We start from the raw sequence: 14524 nt of genomic DNA on the forward strand, positions 1-14524 counted from the left end.
ATTACCCTATCCATGAAGTAGAGGTAGATGGAAAAGTGTCATATTAAGGGTGTCTGGTGAAAGGAGTTGAAGTAAAGGGAAGCTTAAAATAAAGAACAATCATAAAATAAATCCAGGGTGAGCGGTGAGGGGAAGAGTTCTTTGTAAGGATTTATGCACAGGCATACATACATAGGTGCGTTAAAAGTTGTTTCTGGTGAGACTGCACTAGATATTTTCCTTATGTGAAGGACACATAAGGAAAATACTCTGTCTTTTCTGTGTGTATGTTTGTGTGTCTTTTCTTTGTGACCTAAAACACATTTTTAAGAGAATAACACTCAAAGTTTTTTTTTTCTTTCTGGATTTACATAACATACAGTTTTTCTGATCAAGGATAAATTTGTTAGTCTCTAAAGTGCCACAAGTACTCCTTTTCTTTTTGCGGATACAGACTAACCCCAGCTGCTACTCTGAAATCTGAGATGGTATGTCACAGAAAAACTGGAGGCTCTTTTTTGGGCTCTTTTTCTAAAGAGCCCGAGAAGCAGATAACTCTGACCTGTGTAATAGTGGTGCCAACTTTATGTTTGCGAACACATGTGTGAAGGGAGGAGTGGAGGAACAATAAATGAGGAAATCAAAGTGAATCCAGAACATTTAGTGGCTCCTCAATCAGTTGCAGTACAGCTCCTACCACCACCATCACTCATCTTTCTTTATGATAAGAGGCCTGATTTACCCCTCCATCACTCCAGTGAATCCAGAACATTTAGTGGCTCCTCAATCAGTTGCAGTACAGCTCCTACCACCACCATCACTCATCTTTCTTTATGATAAGAGGCCTGATTTACCCCTCCATCACTCCATTTTTTTCACCCATGAAATTAACAGAGTTGCACCAGCATAAAACTAAAACAATGCAGTGGTGAATTGAGCCCTTTCTGTTGTCTGCAGGAGATGGAAAAAAAGACACTACTCCCAAAGACGGGGTAGCTCTTACAGGAGACTTTCTATGGTACCTCTACTTATGGAATAATTGCAATAGCAAGAAAGAGAATTAAAAAAAATCCATTACCGTGGGAAATGGTCATTTTCCTGTTCAATGGAGCACAGACATTAAAACAAATATTTGGAGAAAACAAAAAGAGTGTGCATCAAACATGCTGCAACATATCCCACTCCTTCAGAATGAATAATGTATTTGGAACCTCTGGTGTCTCATGCCAGCATGTAGCTGGCAACTCAAGGCTTGTCTACCTGAAGTATTTTTGCACTGGTGAAGCTACACTTCCCCCATGCAGGTGTGCTACACCATTGTAAAGAAGGGTTTATACCAACAGGATTTATCTTGCTTTCAAAAACCACTGCAAAAATTAGTGATGTAGATGAGCCCTAAGAAATGTATAAGAAATAAGGCAGCAGGGCAGGAGAAAAGCAGTGTCACAACTCAGAGAGCTATTAGCAAGAAATGAAAAATGGATTGCAAAAATTAGGATATTGCGTAGCTTATCCAGAATTATATATTTTATTTTTTATTAGTGAATCATTTCCTTGGTTACATGACTTGTGGTTGTGTCACTCATAAAGCATTAAGGACTAGGAAAGGGTGACTTGTCTGTGGATGACCTTGACATTAAATTGAGTTGTCTAACAAGAAAAGATGGTTGTTCCAGTATTTTCCTGAAGCCATACTTAACTACCTATGTACATTTTTCCTGAAGTGCATTAGGGGGAGCAGCATTCAGAAGGAGCCAGCAGAATTTAACAGTGCAACAGACTAGGCAAGGAAGTTATTCATTTCTTTCTGATATTTGGTGACATGACAAGGAAACTGATCTGATTTCACTTAAAGCTTCAAGCCAAATGTGTTAGTCATTCAGTGCACCTAGAATTTGTATACCCTTGTTATCAGCTTCTCCTTTGGGCAATAAATGATTGAAAGGTACTTGTCCAGACTGAGTTTTTAAAGTTCTAGATTTCAGATGATAGGATTTATCTAAGGGTTTGTCTACACGTAAAATGCTACAGCGGCACAGCTGTGACCCTATAGTGCTTTGGTGTAGACGCTGCCTACACCAACAGGATTCTCCCATCAGTGTAGGTAATCTACCTCCCCAAGAGACAGTCACTAGGTCAATGGAAGAATTCTTCTGGTGACCTAGCGCTATCAGCATGGGGACATAGGTCAACATAACTATGCTGCCCAAGGTGGTGTATTTTTCACATCCCTGACCAATTTTCTAGTATAGACTAGGCCAAAAGTGTGGCCATGGTTAACTTGCAAAATACAGCTGCTCTTTGCTGTTGAGGCATGTAATATATATATATGTATATATAGACTGATTCTACCTGCACTTACACCTCTCTAAATCAAGGAATTTACACCAGTGTAACTGAGGGCAAAATCTGGCCCACATACATTATGTAAATGTCTGTGCTTGTGCACATATACACACACACAAAAGCCCACGCTTCAAGTTTGGGTACTTATGTTCAGTATCCAGTCCAGCATTTGGATCTTCAGTTTGAAATTTATTCATATAAGTGCACACCTTAAATGAACATTTATTCACCTTTGTACTCCTCAGGTTAGGATTTGGGTGCCTAATTTAGTTTAAAAATTGGACTCTCAGCAAGCGTGTGTGTGTATTTGAATATTTTATATTGTATGATGCAAACACACTCTTCATTGCAGCAGGCTCTGTATTATATGTAAGGCTTATAATGTATTTAATTGACATTTACAGTATGATTAGGTATGGGGAATGGTTTATCTGTTAATAGGAGTAAGAGCCAGACATGCTGGTGTTACCAGTTGCTACCTCTTCTTTAGGAATGGGGGATTCACAAGGAAGAGCACTAAAAGACCAGCAAAACCCATCAACATTGCTACTTGGATGATTGATTTAGCTGAGTCATGCAGCTTTGCTTTTAGGCAACCAAACATAGAATCTAAGCTCATAAAAATGTAGGAAACAAAATTAATCAATTTTCTTGAAACTTCATGAACCACAAGGATTTGTTTTTATGTAATTGCTTCTGTGGGAATCAGGCTACCCATGATACATTCATCTTGTCAGTATATATTTAGGACCACCAGCTTTGTTTTATTGTAACACAATATGACTGAATGTGTTTTGGCAGGGGAAAAACTAATCCAATCCATATACCTTCAGATGAAAGTAGTTTACTAGAAGTTTGTGGAAGAGCTCACATTTTCAATGAGACCCACAAAAACATTTTTTTCTCTAACTGTCCCTCTTCATATCTACATAGATCCAGCAATGGGAGCAGAATCTAGAGAAATTTAACATGGACCTCTTCAGGATGCGCTGCTACCTGGCGAGTCTACAAGGTGGGGAGTTACCAAACCCTAAGAGCCTTCTGGCTGCCACCAGCCGTCCTTCAAAACTGGCCCTGGGGAGACTGGGCATCTTCTCAGTCTCCTCTTTCCATGCACTGGTGAGTGTGACTGCACTTTGTGATTGTATTATGGAAGGGTCTGGTTACCTTATCACTAGTGATTTATTTGTATGACGAGTAAAGCCAGGAAACTCACACAGACACACTCTCACACAGCGCCAAACCCACCAGCTGCCAAAGAAACCCCATTAGTTCGTGGACCCTAAATGCTCAGGAATTATCGTGCCCAGAGACAGACTTTGGGACCTGGAAGCATTGGGCCATGCTTTCTTTCACCCCAAATTTGGGGACTCAGATATGTTGAGGCTTATCTCAGCTTTCACTTAAAACAAAAAGACCACCGTGTAAGTTTCTGACTCTCTTCTTTGCAGAGATGGGCTTGTAAATGTAAACTTATCATTGTGGAAGGTTTGCCACAGTGATTTTTTTTTCTCCCTTAAATTCACAGCTCAACTTTTATATAAATTAAATAGAATAAATTAAATTGGGGTGAGGGCTGGAGTTAATATTTTTAAAAGTGATTAGTGATTTTGGGCCCATCAGTGCTGAGTTGCTCATATTAAAACAGCTTAAAAGAGCCTGATTTTCAGAATGTGCTGAGCACCGTCCATCTGAAAATCAGGCCTCTTTACAGCGTTTCAAGTTGTGCCCCCAAAAGTGGGGGGAGGTATCCAAAATCATTAGACACTTTTGAAAGTCTTGTTGTCAGTCTGCAAAGAATAATAGAGCGGATCCTTAGCTGTTGTACGCTGTCATACCTTTCAACAGACCTACCATAGTTTGCACCAGCTGAGAATCTTCCCCCATCTCTCTAACCCTTGCCAAAAGTCCTAAGGCTGATCACAATGAGCAGGACTGGATCACATTTGATGTGGTCGGGAATTAGGGTGAAAAAGAGTTTTGAAGGTCCACCTTGAAATATTAAGGCAAGCTGTGCCACAGACAGGGACTATATTTCTCTCTTGCACTTGCGCGCGCGCTCTCTCTCTCTCTCTTTTTGCCCATGTGGCTAGTGTTGTTGTTTGCTAATCATGTGGTCTGACAATATGCTGTTATCCTGCATGCTTGAGACTTTTGTGTGCCTTCCTTCCTTGAGGAATTTAACATCTAAATCATGGCTTATCATTCTTCCACAGGATCTTTGCAATAACTTCTTCAGTCGCATGGTTTATGGCCTTGTACTAGCACTAGCTTGTTGTGGGGCAGAGCAATATTTTCTCAGTATCTTCCCTACTTGACTTTTTTACATCATATTTCTTCAATTGTCACTTTGTATTAATAAAAAAAGGAGCAGCAGTGCAGAAGGTTTGACCCATTGGTCTGGGACCATGTTGAGACAAACTGAAATAACCCTCATTTGTGCCTTGTTATAATTACTTTGGCGTTATCTTGCTGTTATGTGATCGAGATGTGAAGGCTTGTATGTATGTTTAATAGATCTGCTCCAGGGATGAGGCTGCTCTAAGGAAACGAACCCTGTCTCTGTCACAGAGGGTACGAAGTAAAAAGGGCTTATTTTCCTCACTCAAAGGGCTAGACACTTTGGCAAGAAAAGGGAAAGAAAAACGACCTTCAGTAACTCAGGTAAATGCCAGTTTAAAATCATTAAAAGGCTTATGTTTAGCTTGTAAATGACAGTACTGTAAAATTTAGTTCCTATTGCTGTGTGTGTACATTGCTGAATAAGAGAGATTCTGACCCACAGGTGTAGACAGTCAGTGGCTCTAGACAAGCAGGGCCTGAGTGTGTTGTGAGGGCAGTGTACTCTGCAAGGGGAGGTGGAGATTCCTGCAGCAACACTTTGGAGTGACCTCATGTGGCGGACATGCAAAGCAGCCCTGGTGGGTCTTGACGGGAGCTTAGACTCCAGTGCTCCTTCAGCCGGAGAGGGAAGGATGTGATGACGTAGGGGGCTAGATTTTCAGCTGGCATAAATCTGCACAGTTCCACTGACTTCAATGGAGTTACTTCAGTTTCCACAAGATGAGGATCTGGCAGAGTTTTTCTGAATTGTGGAAAGGAAAGAAGGAGTGGTTAATTTTTGGTTAACTGTCATAAGGCAGGCAGGCTCATGCACACACTCAGAATGCTACTGTTTTCAGTAGCTTTCTGCGTGCCTACCGTGTTAGTTGGGCTCATTTTGTAAAACCAGCCATGCGGGTCACTCATTAGTCCATCTTGTTCTTCGGTTATTCCCCCAGTCTTGCATTTTACTTTTATGAAACAAAAATCCCTGATCATGTAGCATTTGAAAATTGGCTGCTGCAAATACACCGGTAATTTGCCTTCAGACTTTTTAAACATGCCCATCCATATTCATATCACAATAGCCTGAGAACTGATGTAATGGATTTAATATTGCACATTAATATGTCTGGGTTTTATGGTCTAGCAGTTCATATTCTGAATGGGTAAATATTTATCTACGTGATAGACTAAGGGTGTAGTCTATTGCATAGTGACATATTTCAGCATATCAGAGAGATGTGCTTTCATGATGAACGTAGGTAATAAATAACTGATACCCAAGCCTGACAGCCCCTGGCTAATATCTACAGGGCTGGGAAGAGAGACAGTGCATCCCCTGCCCCTGGCCACTATCCCTCCCTATCCTGACTCCATATGACTCCCCTTCATGCCCCAGACTCTGTGGAGAGGCCTCCACAGAGTTCACAGCGGGGACTGTGTCACCAAGGCAGCTGTATCCCTCCTTTTTTGAGCAGAAGGGGGGGGAATCTGAACATGGAGAGGAGGGCGCCTCCACACTCGGATTTGCAGGCAACAATCTGGGCAAAATGCTCCTTTCATCCCCCTCACTGCAGGGAATTAGCGCCAAGGGCTGGAACAAGCTGACCCCAAATAAATCTCAGTTTTCAGAGACTTTCTGTTTTTCTTTTAAGTTTACTTCACTTTTTATTTAAAATCCTACTGTAAAACTAAGGAAATGTAAACACAAAGTACTGTGTGTCAGTAATACTAGGTCTCTGACTCATTTCCATAAAAGTGAAGAATTTAAGAATAATGCCTGAAATTTTGACTCACTGACCCTCACAGGGTGCCATAGAGTTGCATAGCTATATAGATAGATCTATTCAGGGCCCAATCTACCCTTCCTTATGTACCTTTGAATCCAGTAGGAATTTGGGATGAGCAAGGAAGGCATTCGTGAGTGCTGTGTTCACAGTGCTGTGGTGCCTAATCATCAGATTGTGAGTTTAGAAGAGGATGTCAGCCTTGACTCTGAATCTCCTTGCTTCCATTGGTTTAATTCAAGTTGAATGTGGTGGTTCAAAATACTTTAAGCAGAAAGCCAGATAGCATACTCTCAAACCTTTTAAAGTTTTTTTTTTTTTTAATCTTCAGCCCAATTTTATTTTATGGTATTAATTTAAAGTCCACCCTGGGAAGATTTCCGATATAAAATTGAATGAAGGGGATAGTATTTTGTTCCCCCATTATTTAGAAACCAATCAGTTATGGAAACTGAATCCTGGCAGATGGTTGATATCAAGGTTCACATTATCCCTGATCTCTGAAACAGTTTTTGTTTCTGTTTGATTCTAAATTGAAAACTATTTCAAAAGGTCATAAAAATAAGATACTTTGATTAGAGCTCTGAGTGGAACATGGGAAAGGAAGTTCATAAGTGTTGCTGTTTATTCACATTTCAATACCACATCATGTGTACATGTCAAGAGAAGAGAGTTTGGGATTGTCTTCTGTATCCTAAGACATTTAACTGGGACGACCAAAAAATGACACTTTCTAACAACAATGTTTATGTCTGATATTTTCCTACTTTGTTGATATTAGAAGTGAGCTAAAAATTACATTTTGTACATATGCCTTTCTGGGGGTTGGTCCTGTTACTTACAAGTGGCAAAGCATGAATGAAGTATGCAGGTCTATCTGTCTAGGTACTATATGACTAATCACCATAGCAACTGATGTTGCATCGGATGAAGTGAGCTGTAGCTCACGAAAGCTCATGCTCAGATAAATTGGTTAATTTCTAAGGTGCCACAAGTACTCCTTTTCTCATAGCAACTGAGTGTATCCATAATCATTAATGGCTTTTTTAGCCTCCCAGCACCTGTGAGTTAGGTAAGCTTCATCCCCACTTTACAGCTTGAGAACTTTAGCCTTAATTTCTCCGTTCCTCAGTTCCCCATCTCTAACGTGGGGATAATACTCAGCTACCATTTCTTGTTATTGGTACTATTTTTTTTTTAACCCTTCTTTCTATAAAGGTAGACTTCTCTTACAACCATGAGTCCAAGCTAATGTGTTTTAGAAAACCACAACATTTATTTAGAATAGCGTTTCTATAAATAATAGTGACACATGGTTTGACATGATATGGTATTTCACAGGCTACCAGGACTGGAAACTGTTGGCCAGAGGGTTATTTTGCCACTCAAAGATACTAGATAAATGCAAGTACCATATATAGATAGCTAAGAGCGAGGGAATGTGAATGTGTGTGTGGCCTTATAAGAGGAGTCTTGCTGTAGCGTTAACTATGGAGAGAGCATGGATGTTGTCATAATATATTCTCTTAGTCAAAACAAAATGGTAATATGTCTCAAAAATAATCTATTCTCAGGTTGGTTGGTTGATGGAATGATATTTTGTTACCTTTCATCTTTGTTTATGCACAAGAGATTTAGCTGTATTGGAAACTAACCTTGTATGTTACATAGCACTTAGTTTGATTATTTATCTGTGCATTTGTTTCAATTTAGATTTTTGATTCAACTGGGGAAAATGGATTTGCAGGCACACAGCTACTCCAGAAATCATCCACCTCTACTGAGGTAAGATAAGCCAGTCTTTGTACTACACCGTTAAATGTACTTTTAACTTTCTGAAGGGATGTCACATAAGTATATGAAAAAAAGCTACTTCAGAAACTTTATTGAATATCCTCTGGTATTAATTGACAGAACCACAATTTGATTTATAATCTGTTCGGGGAAACCACTCTGACATGGGTTTTTAAATGTGTAAGGTAGACTTTTTCCTTAACTAAAACTTCCTATATAATCCTGATCCAAACTGCTACATACCTGTGTGTGTGTGTGTGTGTGTGTGTGTGAGAGTGAGAGAGAGCGAGAGCGCGCGCATGCGCATCAATATCAGCAATTAGTTAATTTGGAAGTATTCATTTCTTGTGTAGTATAGCCTAGACCAAGTTATTACTGGATTTTTGCTTACCATTTGGCATGAATTCGTTTGACAGAACCTGTATATTTAAAGATTAAGAAACTGTAATATTACAGAGTCTGTATTTTCAGGTAGAAAGACACAGAACCAAATGTGCCTGGCTGTACCGTACATGTGGGAGGAGATGTGGTGGAGGGCAGTAGAACCCGCCCCCCCTTGAAGTACCCTGCATAGTGGCTGGTCACAGTCACAATCCTCCTCCTTCTTCGTGCTTCCTGGGGTGCAAACCACTCTAAAAGAGGAGGCAGGGTTATGGGGAACTGACCTCTACCCTGGCCACACAATTGTCTAGGAGCAGAAAAGAGCATAGTCCCTCCTCTTCCTCTGAGGTGATGTCTCTGCAATGCCCCTGAAGCAGAGCAGTACGCCGCATAGCTGCCACAATTCAGTCCTTACTGTTTCAGTGTTAGTTGTATTTGCAGGTACAATGAGGACTTAAACTGTACTGTAGAATCTGGATGGCATCAGGGTCATTGAGAGGGCTTTCCAGCTCCTCTCCCTTCTTACGCTTGTGCAAATATTCTCCTCTAATTAAGATGATCTCAGTTAGTTTTGTTGTGTGGCTTGTTTCTGTGATATTGTACTTTTACTTCTCATCTGTTAAGCAGAGACATTTTTACAAAATATCAGAGATCTTTTTAATTACTGTTCTGACCTATCATTCATTTGTGTGCCTAAATCACTGGCAGCAAATGACTCATATTCTTTCAAGCTGCAGACCTTTGTTTGCTATAAGGACAAAGCAAGAGAATGCCAAATATCTCCCCTCCTGCTATGCATGCCAAGGAAGTTCTCATTGGTTTAAAAGAGAGTGGGCAGGACTAGCCTTTGGTCAGTAAACTAGGTTGATCCTAGTGGTTAGAACAGGGGTGGGTAAACTACGGCCCGTGGGCTGGATCTGGACATTTTAAGCCCACAAGCTCCCGCTGGGGAGTAGGCTCTGGGGCCGCAGCATGTGGCTCGGCCCTGTTCCGGCACTAACCCATTTTTTCTGGATTTGTAGTCCAGACAGAAGAAGCCCTCTCCATGCAAACTTGCTGTTTTGTGAGCAGGATATAGGGCCAAACCAACTGAGGCAAATTTGTTGACAGATTGCTACAATAGCAGCATAAGTCGCAGGTGTCATGCCTGGTGCAGCCCTTCCAAGGGTTTGCGGTACTAAGGATCAGGATTCTAGGGCTTAATTTTGATTAGACCATCGTTTGGTTCCCTTGAGTATCCCTCTGGAATAAAAGTGATAGTTTCTCTCCACTTTACATTTTCACTCACTTTCATTCCCTGGACCAGATCATCCCCTAATGTAATTTTAAGTTTTAAAGAGCTAGGAAGAAATTATGCCACAGAACTATGCTCCCTGCATTGAATTAGTCTACCTAGCATTAGATGAAATCTGCATTTAGAATGAAACATTGCACTTAGAAATGACTATAATCAAAAGCTGTAATGCAACTTTTGATGCTAGATAACATTTGAGACTTGGGAAAAGTTTGTTATATCTCATGGCTTTTTATGCTGTAATTTCCAGTTATGATGAGGTGTATGGTTTACTTCTGTATTGTGAGTATTAATTTAGTGGCCAGATAATAAAGAAATATAAATATAGATTTCCATAGAATTATGCAAAAGTACACTCTGACAGAATTTTCCCAATGACGGTACCAAACCCTAGAGTGTTGTTGTGCCTATGAAAATAATCTCTAACTCATTATGTGTTTGAGCCAAAAAAATCAATAAAAAAACCTGTTCTTTCAGCTGTGTAATGCCTGTTGTTTGCTGAATACTGTGGGAGGAGGGGGAATATTTATAGAAAGTCACCCCTCTCTTTTCAATAGGCAGTATACATACATTGTAATTATATGGGATTTCTGGGTCAAATCATCCCCTAAAGAGAACTCAGAATTCCCTCGAATTATTCCATGGGGTGTGGTGTGAGGTTTGCCTCCTTCCCCACATCCCACAGAACTGATTGTAACAAACCTGTGCTATAGAAACCAGACACAACAGGATTCTGGCCTCTAAACCTGAGCCTTCTGGTTCCCTCAGGTCTCCGTGACAGCATGTCTCCTGAAGGAGTAATGCTGCCATGGCCTTCATGCCAGCCACTTCATGCTAGCCCCTCCTCCCACTCCAAGGCCAGGGGATTCAGTCTGACATGGGCTACACTGAATAATCCAAAACTGAATAAAACTCATGCAGTTACAATACTGTCACAGGGCTGGGAGGTAGAGACAACAGACACCCCCTGCCATATCCTTGCACCACTTGCCCCGCGCTGCCAAACAGGCGGAACCTGAAACATGCTGAGCCCCCATGGAGGGGTTTTAAAAGGGTTGCAGGGAAGGAGGGAATAATCTATGGTTTTTCTTTGCCCTTTGATGTTACATTCACTACATCTGAATCCTTTCCACTCATGGCAGCAGAGGGATAACAAATCTAGACTTATGGCTGCTAAATATGCAAAAGTGGGGCATTTGTTTCTAAACTTTTTAAGGGTTCAAAATATGGCCTATGCATTTTTTAAGATCGCGGTATTTTGATGAATTGTACAACAATTCAGAAGTGATTCATCGTAAGTCTCAAAACCGTTAAGGTTGGAATCAACCCAGTTTCATTAGCCAATTTCAAATAAAAATCAAAAACAGAATCAAAACCTTTCATAAGATGCTTCCTGGCGAATGCAATGGAATACAAGTAGCGAAGTATTCCGGGCAGCGTTTCTGAGGTGTTCCTTATGAAGATGGTGACAACAAACAGAGAAAGATGGGAAAATCATGAAGTATCCTACTGCTCCTCAAGCAACACTGTGGCATAGTGTATGACAGTCTAAAAGTCCTGGCACATGTTGCTGGAAAACTAGATGGGTTGTTGTAGCTTTATGTGGCAAGGAATGAATGAAGTATTGTAGTATTAGTCGCTGCAGGCATAACAGAAAAAAATCTCATTTAATGTCAGAGTTTCTGAGATGGAAAATGTGTGTGAAGCAACACTATCTTGACCACAGCTAAGGAATATATTTGTAGTTTAATATAGAAAGACTTAAGTTTTCCTCACATCAAGCCCTTAGTAATGCTTATGTTTGGGAATCAGTATACATAGTAAACAGATTATTTTGGATCCCTAGCGGTTTATGTTTTTTTTAAAAAAAAAACAAACCTCTGAATCATATAATTTAAAGGGGATTGTGCTGGGGTGGGGGAAGATGCCTTTAAATAATGTTTTTCCCCACCTTGCTTCTCTGTTGAAATTTTTCTCCACCAATGATTGTAGTGAGATTGATTTACAATGGGCAGACTGAAGGGCTGATTTCCCTTCAATAAGCCAACTGATAATTACAAACCATTGAATTGTTATTCACATCTTCTGAGTTGACATACAGGGTTGCTTCACCTTTCTCTCCAGGAAGCACACTGAGAATTAACAGTTTGACACGTGATATCAGGATTCTTAATATTTGCAATTTGTCTTTCTTGCTTTATCTCTTTTTCATCATTTGTACAGTTGTAGAAGCTCATAGTTGATTCCTATCTTCTTGGCTTCTCGGTGCTTTCTGATGTGAGTATAGTTCTATAGGAATTATCCTATAATATAGCAACTGTTCTGTAGGAATTATGGTACAAGAGTCTGAGGGAGAATCTCAGCAGATATAAATTGTCGCAGCTCCATTGACTACAGTAAAGCCATGACTATTGACACCAGCTGAGGCTTTGCCGTTGGTATCATTTTTCTAGCTGGTAGTTTGCCACTAGGAAAGTATGATTTTTGAAAGTCATCAAAATGTGGCTCTTTATAAAATAATTCCTGCTCCAGGCTTCTAATCTGGCTGCAACTTGTATTTATGGGTAATGTGGTAAATACACTGATGTGGCTGTTTGATATACTGTTTTTACTGCTGTGATTGGCATGCATGTCAAGAATAACAATGACGTTGTTATTATTTGTTGAGTGTGGTCATTATGTTTGGTGCTGTGCCAACAGAGAAGGAAACACAGTCCCTGTCCAAGGCAGCTCCACTATAAGGATTCCATTGTGGCTTTTAATCACAGCCCTGCACTGGGCCCCTGGGGCTGCACGGCCCCTGCAGGTGCTCCAGGCAGAATTGCATCTCCCAGGTTCCAACTGTACAAAAGGCGTGCACACACTTTTACCCTTTCCCTGCATAGATGGCTGGCTTTGCTAGCTGGTGGGGAGTGGACAGCGTCATGGCCCCACCTCTGCTTCCCCTCCTACTTTGATGTGGCTCACACCATGGAGCAGATCCTGCCCTCAGAGTACGGGAAGCTCTGTTTGTGGTTGGGTTCTTTTCCTTGTGCTCCCTCACAAATCCCCTCTATTGTTTATATGTGCAGAGGCCAGCCACAATCTGGCTCAGAGTTCTGACACCTAATACAGTGGTTGAAAGTCTAGTCTCAACACAGTGCAGCTGTAGCTGTATGTTTCTTCTCCTTTGGTGGGTTACTTTTGAATCCTAAATTGTGGCACAGAAGAAAGGGCAAAGATGAGAAAGATAGTAACGGGATATTTAAGATGAATCAAATGGTTGTATAAATGTATACAAAATGGCTTTGTGTCATGCATTACCTCCACATTAAAGTTGGTTGTGATTTGCCAGATGTATTTCATGTTTAATGTTGGAAAGAGCTTCAATTTGAGCCTAAGCAGTGAAAGATCTCATACTCTTCACTCTCTAACAAACAATATAATCTTAAACTGTAGGTATAGCAGGAGTACTTTATGCCTCTGCTATGTTGTCTGTGATGTTTCTTGCTCCATAGTGCCCTCTGCTGGAAGACTACTAGATTATCCTCTTTTTCTCATTAGAAATACAGTAGAACCTCAGAGTTACAAACTGAGCAGTCAACCACAGACACCTCCATTTGGAACCGGAAGTACACAATCAGGCAGCAGCAGAGACCGCCCCTTTCCCCCCAAAGCAGCAAATACAGTAAAGTACTGTGTTAAAAGTCACCTTTTTTTTTAAAAGGGAAAGCAGCATTTTTCTTCTGCATAGTAAGGTTTCAAAGCTGTATTAAGTCAAAGTTCAGGTGGAAACTTTTGAAAGAACAACCACAGTGTTTTGTTCAGAGTTACAGACATTTCAGAGTTACGAACAACCTCCATTCCCGAGATGTTTGTAATTCTGAGGTTCTACTGTACAGTGATCTATTCAAAGTCTTTGATAAAATACGGTACTAATTGTTTAATCCTGTTTAAGGCTTTCATTTGTTTACATAGGTATAATTGTGTAATCCTGTTTAAGACCGTATTCCATTTGTTCACATATGTATAATCTTGCCACATTAGGAGTTAATTTGAACTAGTAACATGAGATAGGTGAGTGAAATAGTGTCATTTGAATGCAAGAGAAATAATGTAATCAAGTCTCTAGACAAAATCTGGACTAAAGTCAGTGATATTGTATGAGAACTTGTAACGTAATTTGTTCTTGTATGACAGGAAAGAGCTTATTGTGATACCTTTGCTAAATGCACATAGTACATACCAGTAGCAAACCTGCAGTATAATATATTATTGATATTGTCGTATCTCCATGTACTGTCAATTTTTCCCCTTATTTTCAGCAGCAAGTTGATGAATTTTTGAACGTCTACTGTTCTGCATCAGAAAGGGTCCAGAAAGAGAGCACTTGGGAAATCCAAACATATGTTCATTTCTGTGATAGGCCAGGAGTCATGTTAACCCTCAAGCCAGAACACAGAGTGGAAGATGTTTTGTCTTTGGCATGCAAGGTACAGAGTTCTCACACCTGAAAGCAGCTTGTGAGCTTTAAAAGGCCATCACTTATACTTGTTATTAATTATTCTGATGCTGAAGCAGGGAGAGCCCAGTCTCTGAGTCCCAGTGTCCCTGTAATTTAAGGATTCCTCCTGTGCTT

At 40.4% G+C, this 14524-nt stretch overlaps 1 protein-coding gene across 7 annotated transcripts in view; it reads left to right on the plus strand.

Annotated features, from left to right (window-relative positions):
• The window catches only part of TIAM2 (TIAM Rac1 associated GEF 2), a 218690-nt gene that overhangs the window by 133209 nt on the left and 70957 nt on the right, over positions 1-14524 (plus strand). For 4 of the 7 annotated variants that reach the window (XM_043543180.1, XM_043543182.1, XM_027819768.3 and 1 more), the window contains 4 exons: positions 3259-3444; positions 4843-4989; positions 8151-8222; positions 14214-14378. In XM_043543180.1, the coding sequence (XP_043399115.1) occupies positions 3259-3444; positions 4843-4989; positions 8151-8222; positions 14214-14378 (570 nt within the window). Of the gene's footprint in view, positions 1-3258; positions 3445-4842; positions 4990-8150; positions 8223-14210; positions 14379-14524 lie in introns of all 7 variants that reach the window. The other 3 variants (XM_043543178.1, XM_037895028.2, XM_043543179.1) reach the window with 1 other exon arrangement.

Source organism: Chelonia mydas, chromosome 3, assembly GCF_015237465.2.
Source record: "Chelonia mydas isolate rCheMyd1 chromosome 3, rCheMyd1.pri.v2, whole genome shotgun sequence".
Classification (NCBI taxonomy): domain Eukaryota; kingdom Metazoa; phylum Chordata; order Testudines; family Cheloniidae; genus Chelonia; species Chelonia mydas.